Source organism: Eutrema salsugineum, unplaced genomic scaffold (assembly GCF_000478725.1).
Source record: "Eutrema salsugineum unplaced genomic scaffold, Eutsalg1_0 scaffold_1, whole genome shotgun sequence".
Classification (NCBI taxonomy): domain Eukaryota; kingdom Viridiplantae; phylum Streptophyta; class Magnoliopsida; order Brassicales; family Brassicaceae; genus Eutrema; species Eutrema salsugineum.
Window position 1 is genome coordinate 8,973,061 of NW_006256909.1, and position 17,520 is coordinate 8,990,580.

At 34.7% G+C, this 17,520-nt stretch overlaps 2 protein-coding genes across 4 annotated transcripts; both read right to left on the reverse strand.

Annotated features, from left to right (window-relative positions):
- Positions 1–932: 932 nt before the first annotated feature.
- LOC18029636 (probable carotenoid cleavage dioxygenase 4, chloroplastic) lies at positions 933–2,993 on the reverse strand. The gene has a single exon (XM_006413937.2). The coding sequence runs from the start codon at positions 2,925–2,927 to the stop codon at positions 1,119–1,121; it is 1,809 nt and encodes a 602-aa protein (XP_006414000.1). The 5' UTR covers positions 2,928–2,993; the 3' UTR covers positions 933–1,118.
- Positions 2,994–7,779: 4,786 nt separating this feature from the next.
- LOC18029637 lies at positions 7,780–10,833 on the reverse strand. Of its 3 annotated transcripts, none has more exons than XM_006413939.2 (8): positions 10,151–10,833; positions 9,854–10,004; positions 9,667–9,741; positions 9,025–9,442; positions 8,646–8,923; positions 8,434–8,546; positions 8,255–8,347; positions 7,780–8,103 (listed from the first exon to the last, which is right to left on the reverse strand). In XM_006413939.2, exons 1-8 carry the CDS (start codon positions 10,258–10,260, stop codon positions 7,941–7,943), a joined length of 1,401 nt encoding a protein of 466 aa, XP_006414002.1. In that variant the 5' UTR covers positions 10,261–10,833; the 3' UTR covers positions 7,780–7,940. The 3 variants fall into 3 exon arrangements, with proteins under 3 accessions (XP_006414002.1, XP_024005100.1, XP_024005101.1); XM_024149332.1 differs by having other exon boundaries at positions 9,854–10,051; XM_024149333.1 differs by lacking the exon at positions 9,854–10,004 and having other exon boundaries at positions 10,151–10,832.
- Between the last annotated feature and the right edge of the window lie 6,687 nt (positions 10,834–17,520).

The following is a 17,520-nucleotide window of genomic DNA, read 5'->3' on the forward strand; positions in this document are numbered from 1 at the left end:
TATTTGTATCAATCTGTTGGTTGAACCCATAAACTGATTTTCATTCAACGCATCCTTAACCACTATTAATGTTTAACTTGTGGTAATGGGTTAAGTTCAGAAAATATGATTGCCAAATAATTTTTTTTTTATCCTAATGAAATCTATTTCAATAGATTTGGTCAAGTCGACAGATTGATTCTTGTTAGTCGCATAGATAACCATACCTTTGCTTAAGTAGTCTAGTGGCAATCATTGTAGAGACTAGTTCTGGCCTTACCTTATGGATCACCAAGTAAAAAAAAAAAAATTGATCTAATTGATTCAATTATGTGATGAAACGATCGAGTCTGTCTCAATCGTTTTTATTGCCATAAACGTCAAATATTGTTCATTCATCACGTGAAACTTGATCCCGAAATTTGGACAGAAACAATTATTTAAATTAATCTCAGCCATTGGTTGTAAATATGGCTTAATCCATAAGTAAATAGTTGAAACCTTTGTCCTCCAACAAAACGAAAAAAAAACAAAATATATTGTTCATACATAGATATATCTATGTCACTCTCTTTCGTTTATTGCTTTTGGCCTCTTGTTGCTCTGATTCGACAACACCCAATAAAATCAATTACAATAATCCGATTAAAACAGATTCTATTTAAAAGGCAATACACATAAACATTTAAATGAATAACTGACGTTGGGCCATATCCTTATCCAAACCTCATGCTCAGAATAATGTCTCGTTGGTCCTACCACTCTTAACAAAATCTGTTTCACGTTTCCTAATTTATCTGTCCAACGGATCAGATAACTTATGTTCATTATCCGTTAACTCATAATTCCAAGGTGCTTCAAATTTTTAGTGTATCACAAGAATTTTTCATATTATGATTGGAAGTTGAACCATAGAAATATTATAAGCTTTGTTGCCAAGGAAAGAATTAGAATATTTAAAAGAAAGAAGAATCTTTATAAGCTTTGATATATTTTTATATACATCGACCACCACCAAACTATGTATACTTTAATGTTTAAAATGTAACAACACTGTGTGTTTTGTTTCCACTGTATCGAACATGATTAAGAACACTTAATTATTGTATAAACCTGTTTTAGTTACCTATAGACTATAGTTAAAGCTTACTAAGGTCACTCTCCTTCACAAATAGCCCGTGGAATCCGTACGGTACCCTTCGCGGCAACCTCACGGCGGCGACGATTTCAAGCTCCGGCGATTTCGCATCCATGACCAGAAACCTCGATTCTCCGGCCACTTCGTCGTGAACATACGTCACCACGTAACCATCATCCTCCTCCGCCTCCGGATTACCAGGATCCCTAGCCACGAAAAACGGCTCGCCACCGTAACAACCTGTCCCGTACATTCTACGCGCCACCGTGCAATCGTCCCGATCTCCTTTGCTCACGTCGAGCTTCACCACTCCAGAGATCTTCGGCATCGGATCTCCGATCGCCGCGTAAATATACCGGCTCCGTCTCCCGACAAAATCCGGATTAACAACGGCGAAATCGAGGTTCCTGGCGGAGATCGGATGACGTGTCACGATTCCGGTGACGAGATCGATCTTCACCTTCTCCACCAAAGCGTGAACCAGATCCATCCTCTCCAGAGTATGCTCAATCGACATAATATTCGGAGCAATTAAAACGATCGAATCTCCATCGTCTTCGTCCCAAGCGTTAATGGCGTGAATGATGTTGAATCCAGGAACCTCGAACCATTTCATCTCCGATTCGTCTCCGGCGTAGCGCGGAATCACTCCGATCCTCGGCGTTTTTCCGTTATCTGTACCAACCGGAGATCCTCCTTCAAACACCAGATCCATCGGATTCATCCTCATCCCGAGCTGAATCTCCGCGAAAATCGCGTGACGTTTCGTGATCGCGAAGTCGTGTAAGAAAGACGGAGACGTCATCGAGAAAACCGGTACGTCTCTCTGTTTCCTACCGGCGGAATCGAACCGGAAAAACGTTAGAAATGGCGGAACCGGACCGTACCGGAACGCGAAAGTCTCTCCGGTTTCAGGATCGGTTTTCGGGTGAGCCGTCATGCTCATCGCTAACTTCCCGTCGAAATCACACCGTCCGATCGTCTCGATATCTCCACCGGAAGTTAATCGGACGGCGTAGGGTAAATCGGATTCTCCCAAAGCGAAGAGACGGTTGCAGAAGAAAGCGAGGCTGGTATTAGCCAATCCAATGCCGTTGATTGGATTATACTGTCCAGCTAAAACCCTAACCGCCGTTAAAGCTCCGCGAGCCATAGACGCCGGTACGCCGTTAAATCCGGAAAACACATTAGGCATAACCGGAGCTCCGGTCTTGTTCTCCACGTTATACTTGTAAGTCTTGACGTATCTGCTACAGAGCGTGGCTTTGCCACGGCGGATTCGAATCGCGTGGAGCATACCGTCACCGTCGAATAGATGGTAAGGACCACGAGGGAGGAACTGTGGATTCGGGCCGTTACGGATGTAAGCGCCGTCAAGAGACGGAGGAAGAGCGCCGTGAATGATCTCGCAGTCTGTTGGAGGAAGCTCGTCGAGAACAGGAGCGAAGTTATCGGAGAGAACGTGTTTTGGATCGACGGAAGGACGTGACGGTGGGTCGATAAACGTGTTGATGACGTTTTCGACGGTGGTGAAGAGAGCTGTTGCGAGATTCATTTCTGGTCGGAGTTTCGCCGGAGATGAGATTGCGGTGTGAGGATTCCGATGATTGTGGAGTTTTTTAGGTTTTCTAGGAGGAAGAGTGGTTTGACGACGACGACCATTGTTTTCGCTTGGGTTAGTCGCCGGAGAACGTTCTTCGATGACGGCGGAGTTGATGCGGAGGAGAAGGTGAGAGGAAGATCGGTGACGAAGAAGAGAGGGTTTAGGAGAGAATGTGGAGATGAAGGAAGAAGAAGAAACAGAGTCCATTGCTCTGCTTTGTTTTTTACTTTCTTTTGCTCCACGTTGAAGCCTGTGAAGGTAGATGAGTGTATGTGTGTGTGTGGGGCTATTTAAAATAATTATTCTGAAATGACAAATCAATCATTTCTTTTTTTGTGAAAATTAAAAATTTTCTATAAAAAAAAAATGTGAAGCTACTTATTATCCTTTGGTTTGTTGGTCGTCATTATGTGAAGTTTTAAACTTCTAATCTATAAAATTTTAATTTGTCTGTATTCTAGTTTATTATAGACGATGACACAGATATCGTAAATGCAAGTGTGTTTTTTATTTATTTTGTATTAAGGTAAGTATCAAAACTATTCTAATTAATCTACAAAATATTAATAACATGTCTGTATTCTAATTATTATATAAGATTTTGGACAATGTAACATTTTTTTTTTTTTGAACAATGTAGACAGAAAAGTTGTGATTGTGAGTAAGATTCAACAACTACGCACACCAAACTATAATGTCGCGTTGTATAAAAGGAGAAATGAAACATGTAGTCGATATATTCGGTCACTTTGGTCGGGATTCAAACTAACTAATAACAATTCTCTTTTGAACTAATATTCTTGAATATAGGTTGCATAAAACAAAATTCTTTTTGATATCAATTCATTAGTTAAGGAATGGATTAGTTAGAGAGGATATAAATAGGAAGAGAGAATGACAGGTAATGGTACAAGTGTTGCGTGTTTGGAAATTGATATCGCCACTCTTTAAGTACTTATCCATGTAAGACCATTGATGCATGCACACAATTCATATACTTATGTGTTGTTATTCCTACGTTCTAGATACGTGTTTCATTTCCCAAACTAACACCAAACTCGTCTTATAATTCAAACTAAACTGATATATACCAAACTTGCATATCAAAATTAACTTTTATGTGATTTAGCTTAAACGATTATCTTACCAACACTTGAAACAAAAACAAAAAAATTATCTTACCAAATCTCACCCTTAAACTTAAATTGTACATTATTCCCCCTTATGAAGCGTAGAATATATGTTAATATGGGCCTAGTAGTTAAAGTTTGTATTCTTTAACACTCAAGAAAAGCATGAACTGATGTGGAAAGAAAAAGAAGAAGCAATATCATCCAACGTAACTGATCATCTTTTTCTTAACTTTGCTTTAATTGCAGCTCGATTCTCACACCAATATGTGCTTCCGTTCGTTCATGTACTCTTTGCTATTTACCCTTAATAACAAAACCAAGACAAATGATGATGAAGTCCAAGGGCTCGAAAATCTTGACATAATTGGTGGCGCCAATAATATATGTATATAATGTGTTTTTTTTTTGAAGTTTTATATGTATAGAATGTTGTATGCATTAATTTTATTAGCTCTTTTATCTTTCTAATATTTATATCTGCCGGTTACTATGTGTTTTTTTCTTCTACATCTACAAGCTATACAAATGTTAGAAACATAATGTCGTAGCAGTCTAATAATGCATGGAAATGATTGCTTTGTCTTCCTTTTCCTTTGTTGAGGAGGATTGCTTGTAAGATTATTTTTGGTTTTGCTTTGTTGAATATTCTAATTTTAATTACTTTATGCTAATCATTCATAAGTTTTAAAACTTAAACTGAAAATCACGTGACGCAAGAACTCTGTGTGTGGGGCTTTTTATTAAATTTACGTTTACCAAATAAAAATATCAATGATTGGTTCAGTGAAAAATATATTTTATTTTATGTGAACCTAAAAGTATCCTTAAATTGGTAGCTATTTGCAGTTCTAGTCTACGAATATAAATGATCTGTATTCTAATATTCGTATACAGTCGATATATTTTTTTAGATCTCTATATCCGTTAATAACAATCTGGATCATTTATAGCTTCAAAAGCATTATACTGATTTGTCTTATCACTGATCTTTCACCTACACCTGATAAGACAAAGGGAAGAGAATGGGTGAGTAATGGGGATTACTCAGTGAGAACCAGATCAGACTCCCTTCCCACTCATTTATTTCCAACCAGCATGTCAAGAATAAATCCAACAAGCAACACACAAGCATCCTAGCGATGCACAAACAACTAGCAAGCAATGGTGTCTCCAACCCGCCTATCACACAAGGCCACACCTCCTAATCACACAGACTAGGACATCATCTCCCATGTCACACAGACATAATACCAGGCAGTCATACAGACACACCTCCAGCCATACAGATTCCGGAAGGATCAGTGTACCTTCCGCTCACCGTTGAACTATCGCTATAGTCACACAGACAGCAATAGCCCAGCAAACAAGTCCATACCTCGGCACACCATCACCAAGATGAACACCTGATCTAGCTACTCTACCAATCACTAACCACACATCAGGGTGAACAATCAAACATGCTGGTTTTTCCTCTAATAAGACCCTAGATCTTTTCATGAGACTCACACATGGATCTAGCTAGATGCACAAGGAAACATCTTAGGCTCATCAGGTCTAGACTCCACACACCAGAAGAAGACAAAGGAATAAAAAGAAAACCTAGATCTAATCCTCACCTTAGCAACAAAGTAGATCTGGACACCCGACACGAAAATGACGATATCTCCTGGCATAGATCTCCGATCTGGATGAACTCGGTCTCCTTGGAAAGCTGACACTTGGGGCTACAGATTGATAGGTAACTCGTCTCGTGGATCCACACGGTTCGCCGGAAAAACGTCATGGAAGGAGGCGGCGGCGGCTAGGGTTTAAGAGAGAAGAAAGAGGGAGCGTAGCTGATGGAGGCGGAGAAAGCAGCGGCCAAGGGAGAGAGGAAGAGAAAGAGAGAGAGATAGAGGGAGAGAGCCACGGTGAGAGAGAGAGAAGGAGGATGGCGTGGCCGAGAGAAAGAGAAGAGGAGAATGTGGCTAGGGTTTCCAAAATGGAGAATGAGAGATTAGAAAGGTATTTAGGGTTAATTTAGATAAGCTGGGTTAATTTAGATGGCCTGGCTTAATGAGTTAGATTAATGGGCTCGCAGGAGACTAAAAAACAGATTAAAGATGGGCTTAATTAAGAAAAATTATTTAATTTAAGTAAACCGGAAATTGATTTATCGTAACAACCGACTCGGCGGGTCGGGGTGTTACAGATATTGTCTTGCAATTCAACTGTTATGTTAAACGCAATGTTTTCAGACCCGGATCAGACCAGACGGTTCGACAGGTTAAACCGAGACCCAACAAGATTTTTGGTTTGGTTTTTGTTAAAAATCCCTATTAAACCGCTTAAATCCAGAAAAACCCATTTAAACCTGGTGAACCGGTAAAAACCCGATCCGGATGGGTTTCTGGTTTGGAAAAAAATTAATAGTTTTATAATTTTATTTATGAATATATGATATTTTTTTAAAAAAAATATAGTTTTGAAAAATAAAATTAGAACAAGATGCAGAGCACTTAGAGTAACACAAGATGAAGAAAACGAGACAGTAGCAAAATAAAAAAATATTGCTAGAATTTTTTACATTATTTTTGGATTTTATGATTATAATTAATATACTTTTATTTTAATGTTTTTAGTAGTAATAATGGTTTGTTTTTCTATATTTTATTAAATGGTTTGTTACTTTCTCACCATTATACAATTGTAAGTTTTATAATATCAAATTTTCTAGTAAAAAAATTAACTGTTTAAAAAATAAAATAAATAGAAGGAAAAAGAATATATAATAAAATATATAATTATAAATGTTCAAAAATATAGTTAATATGATCACTATATTTAGTGTATATTTTATTTAAATTTTATTAAAAAAAAATTAAAAAGATATATGATAATTAATGCGATTTAGTGACAAAACGTTTTAACAAAATTTGTATTTTTTTTACACAACAGAAAAAATGTAAGAAAAGTGATAAAATTTATTAAAAAACATAACAAATATATATATTTAGTTGATTCGCGGTTGACCCGGATTAATCCAGGTTAATTCAGTGACCCGGCAACCTGAAAAACATTCCGGGTCGGGTTTAAAAACATTGGTTAAACGGAATCTTGTATAACAAATCTATAACTTATAGGCTTATAGCAATCTCTTGGATATGTATGTCGAATTTAGTTGTTAATTAGAAAAAATGGAAGTCGATTAGGCCTAATAATACACTAATAGGGAAGATGGTTGGATTTTTTTTTTTTTTTTGGTTAAAATTTTGATGGTCGGAATTTTACTAACAAATTTGGAAAGCGGATAACTCAGCATATTGGATGGAAAAGGCAGTGTTTATAACACCAAAGTAGGATGAAAAAAGGCTGCTAATACCAAACTATAAAAACGTCACGTATATAAAAGGAGGAATTAAACATGTCTACGATTAATTTTGTCACTTTGGTCGGGCTTTAAATAGTAAGCAAACAAAAGCAGATAAATGGATTGTATCGCCAGCAATTATTTAATATTTTTGCAGGTACTCATAGTAGAGTTGGTTGTTTAAAATGCATGCATAATCATCAAAAATATGATGAAAGGATGATAAGTAATGGTACAAGTTTTGCAATGTCGCATATTAGATTCAAGGGTTGATATGTTTTGGAAAAAACGTTTCCATTTAAAAAAAATCACAATTTAATATATTTCTAATGTATATATACTATATAGTGCCTGGAAGTATAGTTTTCCTAAAATAAATTTGGTTTCAATATAATATCTATATTTAAATTGAAACCTTGTTAATTGTCATCGGTAGTGGTTTAGATTGTCAGGTTGAGTCACCACAGAATCTAATAAAAACCGAAAAATATGCACTTGTCATCATACAATAATAAGCTGAGTTGCAAGTTAAGGCCCAACCGGATAGTAAGGACCCTGAAAAGCAGGGAAAAAATGGATTCATGGGGAAATCAATTATTATTACTCAGATCAGAAGAAAAGTAAGAGTTACAGACAACAAAAGTTCCATGTCTCCCGCAAAGGGTTTTCCAAACACAATAGAGACACAGTGAAAAAGACAACAAGAGTATTTACAAGTGGAGGAGAGAGAGAGACAAGTCAAGGAACGGTCAAGCGATCAGAGCCAAGAGGAGACTTCAATGAAGAGATCAGACGAAGGAGATGAAGTTTCTCAACGAAAAGCTTTAACACTTTTACGTCTTCTTCATCAAATGCAAAGGCCATACATATGCTCAGCTCTTGAATCGCCTCTCCGTATTGCCTGGTCAAAGAATTAACCATTTCAACAACTTAACATACTTATCTTTTTATTCCTTCTACCTAAACCGAGCAATACAGAACCAGGACAAGTAACAAAAAAAAACCCAATCTTTCTCATCTATGACTTGGTAGGTGTTTTTTTTTTTTTTTACCTGTTGTAGTAGAGCATCATACCAAAGTCTCTGCGAAGTCGCAAGTTATGAGGTTCCAAAATCATCAGCCTTTCTGCAGCCGCAATAGCCAACCTTTGATCAGCAGAAACCGAATGTTAGATGGATAAATTAAAGAGTTTTCTTCTTCAATGGCATAACCTGTACGAGAAGTTGTGTACCTAAGATCTTGAGGCCGCAACACCGGATCACTAGAAATACAGAAGTTGTTAAGTAGAGGAGAAGTCAGCATTAGTCCAGGGGATGGCTTCGAAGCACGTCTCCAGTGAACCCTCTGAAAGCGAACCAAAGGTAATATAATAGAATCTGTGTCAAAATGTGAAATCTTTTGGAGTTAAGAACGTATAGTTAGTATATAGGTGATAGGACTTACAATCAAATTGGCGAGAGCAATCCCTATTATGTCTCTGTTTGTCGCAATATCGAGGTCAAGAAGTGACTTTCCGGTTAAATCTGATGCCATTGATCCAGGATCATCAACACACCTTCCATTGACAATAGCAAACAAGCTCTGTCCTGAAGTTGTTTTAAAGAGTTCTTCAGGATTCTCCGTTTTAGGCCAAATCAAAAAATCTTCCCCAACTCGAGCTCCCACAATAGGCACACCGAGGCGCTGACAAACTTCAATGTATATTACACTAAACAAAAATGCTGCACATGAAAGATAACAAAAAACCCCTTGAAGATTTAATGGCAATAAAAGAGAGAAGGGGGAAACTCGTTTCGAGACAGCGAAAAGGAGAAACTTTTACCAGTGCCGCATCTACAGTCAAGTACAGAGTGAAGGTAGGAATACTTCGGCTCTAAAGTAGTGATAGATGTTCTCTCGAAGCCTCTCACATCGAAGAGAATTGCATTTACAGCTTCGAGAACTTGAACCGAGTGGCAGCCGATGCCTCGTGAGACTAATTCTGCCTCTACTTCTTTGGAGATTGCATCTAGTTCACTCAGCCACTCGGATATACTCTTTCCATCTAACTGCAATAGCTCCTCAGAATCTGTCTCACTAAGATCAGATTGATCTTGGACACTTTCCCGGTCCTCAGAGTCTTTCTTGCTCGGATCAGATTTATCTAGGAAAATTTCCATCTCTTTCATGAAATACCGAGCATCCTTCTCCCGGTTAAAAGCCAAGAAGGCTTCATCTTCAGCAGCAATGTACAACAGAACCTGTGTGAGTCCATTTCCATATATAAATGAGTAAAAAGCTTGACACATATATGACATAAATGAAAACTTCACCAAAAAGTGTTCTTTATCAAATTAGCAGACCTAATTATGGCAACTTTTAAAGAGGTCCAACAAACCAGTACTAAACGCATGTTCAATAATGGTCTCAAGCAAAGCATCAAGAGACAGGGATTATACCTTAACAAGAGAAATTTCTTATATACCTTTGCAATCGAAATTTCACTATCTTTCGATTTAGAGATCTCTCGAGCAAACATTTGGCGGGCTGGCTTAGTGACCTGTAATTGAAGTAAATCAAGAAACAGCAACATGAGAAAACCCTCTTTGTGAAAAGCCAAAAAACAAAAACAATCTATCCTCTTTTCAATTCTTATTGCAGCTTCATTGAACCTCTTTGTAATTTTTGGGTCGTGGTGAGTCTTTTTTAAGCTGATTGAGAAAGAGAGGGTAAGCAGAAGCTGAAGCAGTTCTAATCGCTGGATTCATCTTCTTCTTTTCAATCCAATTCCAAGAACAACGACGACGTTGATCAAGATCATACCTGATGACCGTAAAGAACATAAACCCATGTATCCCAATGGCGGATTTCTACCAAATTGCAAAGATGTATATATATAAACTCTAAACATCTTTCACAAGAAGATCAGATTAACATGAGCAAAAGTGAAAGAGAGATTAGTAGATCACCTGAGAGTAGTACGATCACCGAATCCAACGAATCTGGAAACTGGTGTAGAAGCCATAGTCATAGCTGATGCAGGACCCAAAAGAGCAAACGAAGATGATGCACACAACATTGTTTTTTTTTTTCCGATGAGAAGAAACAGAGAAATGACTTAAAGATTTTCGGAGACGAAATTCGTATCAAGATTTTGAATCGAGAGATTTGGGAGTTTATTTATAAGCATCGAATTGAAAGGAGAAGAGAGAAAAACGAGAAATCGTGAGCGATGATGATACAAGAAACAGAAGAAGGTTTGGGAATACAATCGAAATTCATGGCTATGGCGTCTGGATAATCACTTCCAGCTAAAGAATAATCGGAGAATCTAGAGGGAGAAAAGCAATTGCAGGAGTTCAATCGAGATTTACCCAGTTCCATGGCAAGCAATGAGAAAGAAAAAAACAATGGATTGTCTCTGATTCTTTTTTTTCTTTGCAACTAAACAACGATCTTTAAACCAAGAAAGTCCCGAGAATTCTCGAGAAAAGAGAGGAAGAGGAAGGTTGGAGCATTGTCGTCTCTGAGTGGGGAATCGTTGAGGGTTTTAGAGAAGGAATCTAGGGTTTTTATATCAGAAGGAGGACTCGAGCTCTGAGTTTATCTCTCTCCTTCTATGGTGATAATGGTGGATTTGGTAAAAGGAAGATAGAGAGGGGTTTTAAAAAGGGGAGAGAGTGTGATGACAACATTTGTGAAACTGGCCTTTTTTTATTTTATTTGTTTCTTTAAATCTAATCAAAAAATTTCCTAAAAGATGATTTTGCCTCCTTTTTGTGTTAAGTTTTTGGTCATTAAACAGAAGATCTTCAAAAAGTTTAAGTTTTTCTTACCACAACTAGTAAATTTTCATAACGCTTACAAAATAATATGGAAATTGGTAAAAAGAAATGACTGGAAATTTTTATGATGAAGAAAGTAACAAGAGTTTGAAATTTTTGTTTAAATATTATACGTTATTAAAACATAACTATTTTTGTACTTTACATACGAACGATAAGCTCTTTTTGTCTTACGCAGATTATGAAGCATTTTACACAAACAAACGAAAATATTGCAAAAAAACAAATTAAAGGTGTCTTTTTTCCACAAATAAAAGCAAGAATCACGAGAACACGTATCATATGCATGGTACATCCCTCTATAGAAACATCCAAAACTTCACTAATAAATTGTAAATATATACTTTATATATGCAGTGACGTGCCTAGGATTATTGAGGCTTTAGGCTAAAATTAAAATGTGGCCCTTTTAATGAAATTATATTAAAAAGTCAGTAATCAAATGTACAGTAATATTTTTAAAAAATTTGATGAAAAAATGGTTATACTTTCATGCAGCTGAGAATCTAACTTGAACAAAATAAAAATATGCACCCACTACAAGAAATGTGGGTATTAATAGCGGCCGTTCAACGCTATCTATCACATAACATAGCGTTTCCTTAAACGCTCTGAAAGCGCCCGTCATCGTAGGTCAGACACTTTAGATAGCGGACTTGACGGATGCTATAGTTAATTAAACGACAATATCGTTTATTGCGCTGCTATTATTATTATTTATAATAGCGTGTAATAATTGTTATGATTTGGTTGTATCTATACCAATTGTTTTACAACAATAGCATATATTTTTGTATTATTAAATTATTTTATAATAATCCAAAAATATATTTAAATAATTGTTTTATTAATTATTTATAAATATAATTAAATTGGTATTATAAAAAAATTTCCATAATTTATTATATTATATGAAACCAAGATACAAAATATCATATTACAGAATAAAAATACATAATTAAAAGATAATTTGATACAATTTCCGCATCTAAGCTTGTGAATTATGAAACTTTTGTCCTGCTGGTTCCATGATCTTCGACGAAAGGAGCGTGAGAAACCTCGTTTACACATTCAGGCCAAGAAATTCAAACTTTTTTGCCATATTGTTTCCTTGACTTTGTCGAGCTGTTTGTGACAAAAATCCAACCTCTTTCCCTGTAAAGTAAAAAAGCTTTGCATTTGCCATCATAAACTGGTCCACCACATTGAGAGATAACAGTATTAGTAACTCGTATTTGTAAAATTAAGCTAGAAAAGAGAGCATTAGCTGGAGACTGAACTAATATCATACCTTAGGCATCATGTCAACATTGTAGTCTCTGCTATAGCCTAAATGAGCAGGAGCCTTTTCTTCTCCCCTTAACTTGTTCCACAGCTGTAAAACAAAAAGCAACATCAATAACGCAAGCTAATGATAAAAATTACCACACACAAAAAAAGAAAAGAAATCTTAATAGAAACATCAGGGAGAAACTGACCTGATTGAGATTAAGCAATGTTGACTCTCCAATGTAGTAGTCATTCCTGTCCATGTCAAGTACCTATTTGAAGTATGCACAAAACCACATCATTAGTCGATCAATTTGATGATTACTTGGAACAAACTAGATTACTGATTGAAGATATAGAGTGGAGAAAGGCATCTCCTTATATATTAACATAAACTAAGCTGAATTAATCTGTTAACATCCAAATGATTCTGTCAAAGTGACGCAAACATAACAGTTCAAGCTTCAAACTTTAGAAATTCTCGATATCAAAGATGTTTGCTCACTTAAATTTAAAGGAATCTCCACTAATGTTTTCAAAAAAAATCAATATTGGAGAATAAAACCGAAGAAACACTGGTGATTTCTTGCGGAAATCTGAGAACTGACGAGGAGGAAAACGAAAAAGTGTATTATAATTATCTTGTTAGAAACATTAAAATTTGATATTCAAACCCTTTATCCTATAGGGTAATAAGTTTAAGGTTTAGGGTTTGTGTTTGGGATTTAGAGTTTATAATTTTTTTTAAATGATTACCTAAACTTTTTGAAAACTATATCCATAAATGAAAAAATGTTTATTATATGTCTATTGTTAATAACTGAAATTGTATATTTCAAACTATATACTTTTGTACCCTAAACCCTAAACCCTATGTCTTAAACTCTAGTTCAAATATTCACAAATTTTTACTTCTTATATCTGTGGTTTGTAACAAATTAAATCAATAATTTGTTAAAATGTTTTTTTTTAATTTATATATATACAAAATCATATCAAATCTCTAGACCCTAAATCATATATCTTTATACCCTAAACCCCAAATCATATCATCTATACTCTAATTAAAGATTATGACTTTTTTCTTTTTATTTTGTAAATTATAATTCTTAGTTATGCATTGATAATTTTTTTTCTTAATTAGTTTTGGACAGCAGTAACAAATTTAGAGATTGATAAGACAAAAAAAGAACAATTACTATTGAATTCGTAACAATTATTATTGATAACATAGCTTTGTTTTATTGAATTATTAAGACACTAAATCACTGATCTACTACTTATTCGGATTTTCAATGATACATTTGAAGCCAAATCCTTAAGGAACTTTGCTGATCTGGTGATTGGCGATTTAATGGCCATCAAACTATACAGTACAAGCTCAACTTCATCCAATGATGTCCTAGCTTTGAATTGCAATACCACTTTCAAATTTCAATTCAATTCTTCTTCTTTAACGAGAACATTCCATCTCTCTCCTCAGCTTTCCTTTACTCTGCATAAAATCATCCTGTGAATCAGATTACATATAACAATCCTAAAATCACAATCGAATTTGTGAAAAAAGAGGGTTTAACAAATCATGATCTTGCTTGAAGCTACTTTTGTTCGTATCTGAGACTGAAAGAATATTCAGAAACTGAAACCTGATTAGATTAGCTTTTCTATCTGAGATTGAGACAAAACACAGGAACACGAGGTCCTTGTACAGTTACAGTTTCAGATTTAATTTTTCCGTCCTGTTTTCAATATCAATCCCATAAACACCAATCAAACCAAATACACAAGACAACTACAAGAATCAGAGTCGTTATTTTTACTAGACTGCTTCATCATAATGACCAGTCACAACACCAGCTTTTGAAAACAAAGAATATATCAAAAGAAAACTGATACCCGTAAGCAACTAACCACGTTAATGAATTCTTGAGACACCGAGTCGGTTAAGAATCGAAAGGAAACTAACACGATAAGATCTGATTCGCAGCGCTTTTTCTTTCAGTTCGGGCTTAATCACCAACTCGTGGGAAACAAACACGGAAAAAGAGAGTGAATCAAAGAGTAATCTCAATTCTCGATAAGGCTAAAGTCTTTAATAACAACAAACATGAATCTAACAACAAACACGAATCTAACAACAAACATGAAACAATGAAAGCCAATTCTTTTTTCCAAACATATCAACTCCCTGATCAAGAGACAAGACCATTTTCATAAATGGAACAATGAATCAGAGGAAGCTATTGAATCCGCCATAACTGGAGCACATATCAAGCTCAGATTCTTCACAATTTACTGACTTTCAATGGAATTCGAAGCCATAAAACACCTTCAATCTCTTATGCCAAGACAATAGCTGAAACCCTCAAATCTAAGCCAATTTGTGCCACACAAAATTGATAGAAATGGTTTAAGTACTTACAGCTTCGGTAACGCACTGGCTTCTTTAGACTCGCTCCACAGTCCTCGCGTTGAAACCAAACCACCGTCTTCCTCTTCCGATTATCGTCATGAATTTTGGGGAAAACAACAATTTTCCAGAAGAAATCAATATATGGGATCGGAGAGACTGATCGACACTGAGAGAGATTGAGATTGATAGAAGAACAAGATAGATCGAGGGTGAGAAGAGGTGACGAAAAGGAAGAAAGAACCTTTTTTTTTGTTATTTCAGATTTTGCTTCAACAAATATTTTTAATATTTCTGTCAACCATAAATTTTTTATCTTTCTATTGTACTCCCGCTTGACATTTTTTAGCAAGAGCTGGCACTTGAAATTTTATATCCCGCTTAACATTTACGAGAAACAATAAGATTGTCACTTGAGAAATGAAGAAAAAAAATAAACTTATTTACTTTTGGAGATATTTTACAAATAAGATAGCGTTTATTTTGTTTAATCTGCAATGGTAAAGTGCACGCGCTCACCAAATTTAGGCGGCTAAAAGTTTCCATTTTCCTGCGATAGTAATTATAGCGTTTCATAATCATAAACGCTATGAAAAAATCCTGTCTCCGTATACAATAGCATATTTGTCAATAACGCTATCTTCCGATGCTATTAATACCCACATTTCTTGTAGTGACCAGACAAATTAACCAACCAAGAAAACTAAAATTCACTTGTTAAATGTGGCCTTTGAACTTAATATATAAGATGTGGCCTTAGGCGATTGCCTTTTTTATTTCAATGTAGGCACGGCTCTGTATATATGTTTCGTTTAACAACTTTTCTTTTTTGGTAAACCATGGTCTTCGAACCTAGGCGACTCCTAATCACCTTTGGCTCGGGGTAATCATGTCGATAATTCCAATTGAGAACTAATTTTCAATAGATATTGCTGTTAAAATTTAAAATATACTATTGATTGATCGATCGTATAAATAATAGATAGAAGTCATAGAACAAAAGTATTATATATAATGTAATACTTTTTATATATATATACAAGGCCGTGCCTATGTACAACAATAATAAACATTCGCCTACGGGCCAATTTTTGAAAAAATAATTAAAGGGTCTAATTTTTTAATTAAAATTATTAGTTTTCATATATTAGTAAGATAACATTTGTTCATGTAGTATAAATTAATAGTTAAGTATTTTTTCAATATATTTTCTTATCTAATATTATATTTAGTTTGAATTTTTTTCAATATAATTTTTTTATCTAATATTAGATTTGGTTTGATTTGTAATTTAGATTAAATTACAAACAAAAACTTAAATAATTGGTTCATTTATCAACTTTAAAGAAGTATGATTCGAAAGTTTAGATTAAACCAAGTTTTATATTTAGTATAAATTAATAGATATTTATTATAGTTTTGTGAATTTAAAAACAATAATGAGAATTATTTATATATGATTGATTTTATATAATTTAGAACGATTTTGGTTATTATTTATTTTATATAAATCATATTGATGTTATATGAATTTGAGACGTTGATAGTTAAATAGGGCCTTTTTTTTAACATTGCTTACGTGTTCTAAAATCTTGGGCACGGCTCTGTATATATATATATATATCAATATGATATCGTTGAGTATATTACACAGAATAGATGATTTATTTGGTCAAATAGTTAAAACATAGATGCAAATAGACTGATCAAATATTGCAATTCAATGGTTTATAACTTTATATTAAAGAGCATCTTCGGATCATAATTTATTTTCAAAATCTTATAATATGCGTGTGTAAATTGTTTTAACATACAACAGTAAAATTCATGAACTAAAATGCTTATGAAAAAAATCATATATACATGGTTCCTTCCTCATTGGTCACCGATAAAACTATTATATTAGCCATTCCAAATGGGTATATTTTTGTGGTAGTAGTATTACACGTCACTTGTTTTTGTCTTGTTGAATCAATTATTTGGGTCCGATACATTTCTTAGATTCTTGAAAAGCTGAACCTACACAATAAACTTTTTTCCCTGGTTTTGCCAAACCTACAAAGATAATTAATTAATAAATACTCGTGGACTAATTAAAAGATAATTTTGATTATGTCTAAATGTCGATAACTTTTAGGTATAGTCTAAAATCTAAATTGATACATTGGTTTTGGGGCTGATATTATATTCGCAGAACATTAGCATATATTCCCGCAGATCCCAAACATAAAGAAACCCCGATAATGTTGCCGCTTTGTCTTTATATTTTGTGAGTTCTATATCTTTGATTTGTTTATCAAAAAGATGAATGGGATCCGATTCGGATAGATGAATCTAATGAAAATTACACGAAGTTGCGTTTCTGACAACAAAAAAAAATTGCTTTTTCATTTCTTTTTGTTTTGTTTTTGTTTTTGTTTTTTTGGATTTTAATGGCAGTAGTACTTTAGATGAGATCCTCATCCACAACACATTGGCAGGTACATGGCAGTCATCAACTCATCATTGATATGAATAATTGCATATACATACGTAGAGTATACGTATTTTATTCTGACAAGTAGTATGTAGTATTACACAAACGAACCGCGTGAATAAGACACAAACAATTAACTATAGCTCTAATGATACGTCGTTCATAATAATTTGATTCTTAGCCAAATCCACCATATCGTAATCGTAGTACAAATATATGTAGGACAAATCGATCGTGACTTATTTACGTTTTTACTATGGAATATTACTATTGAGGTAGTGACGTTTGATATAATCAAAGTACCAACTTGAAAAGAGTGCGTGTTGTATTGTACCCCAC

Bases quoted from the DNA above. Each gene is read 5' to 3' on its own strand.
- LOC18029636 (XM_006413937.2), bottom strand. From the start codon at position 2,927: ATGGACTCTGTTTCTTCTTCTTCCTTCATCTCCACATTCTCTCCTAAA.
- LOC18029637 (XM_006413939.2), bottom strand. From the start codon at position 10,260: ATGTTGTGTGCATCATCTTCGTTTGCTCTTTTGGGTCCTGCATCAGCT. The intron at 10,005-10,150 runs GTGATCTACTAA...TACGGTCATCAG, and splicing joins GGTGATCGTACTACTCTCAG to GTATGATCTTGATCAACGTC. The intron at 9,443-9,666 runs GTATATAAGAAA...GGACTCACACAG, and splicing joins GTGAAATTTCGATTGCAAAG to GTTCTGTTGTACATTGCTGC.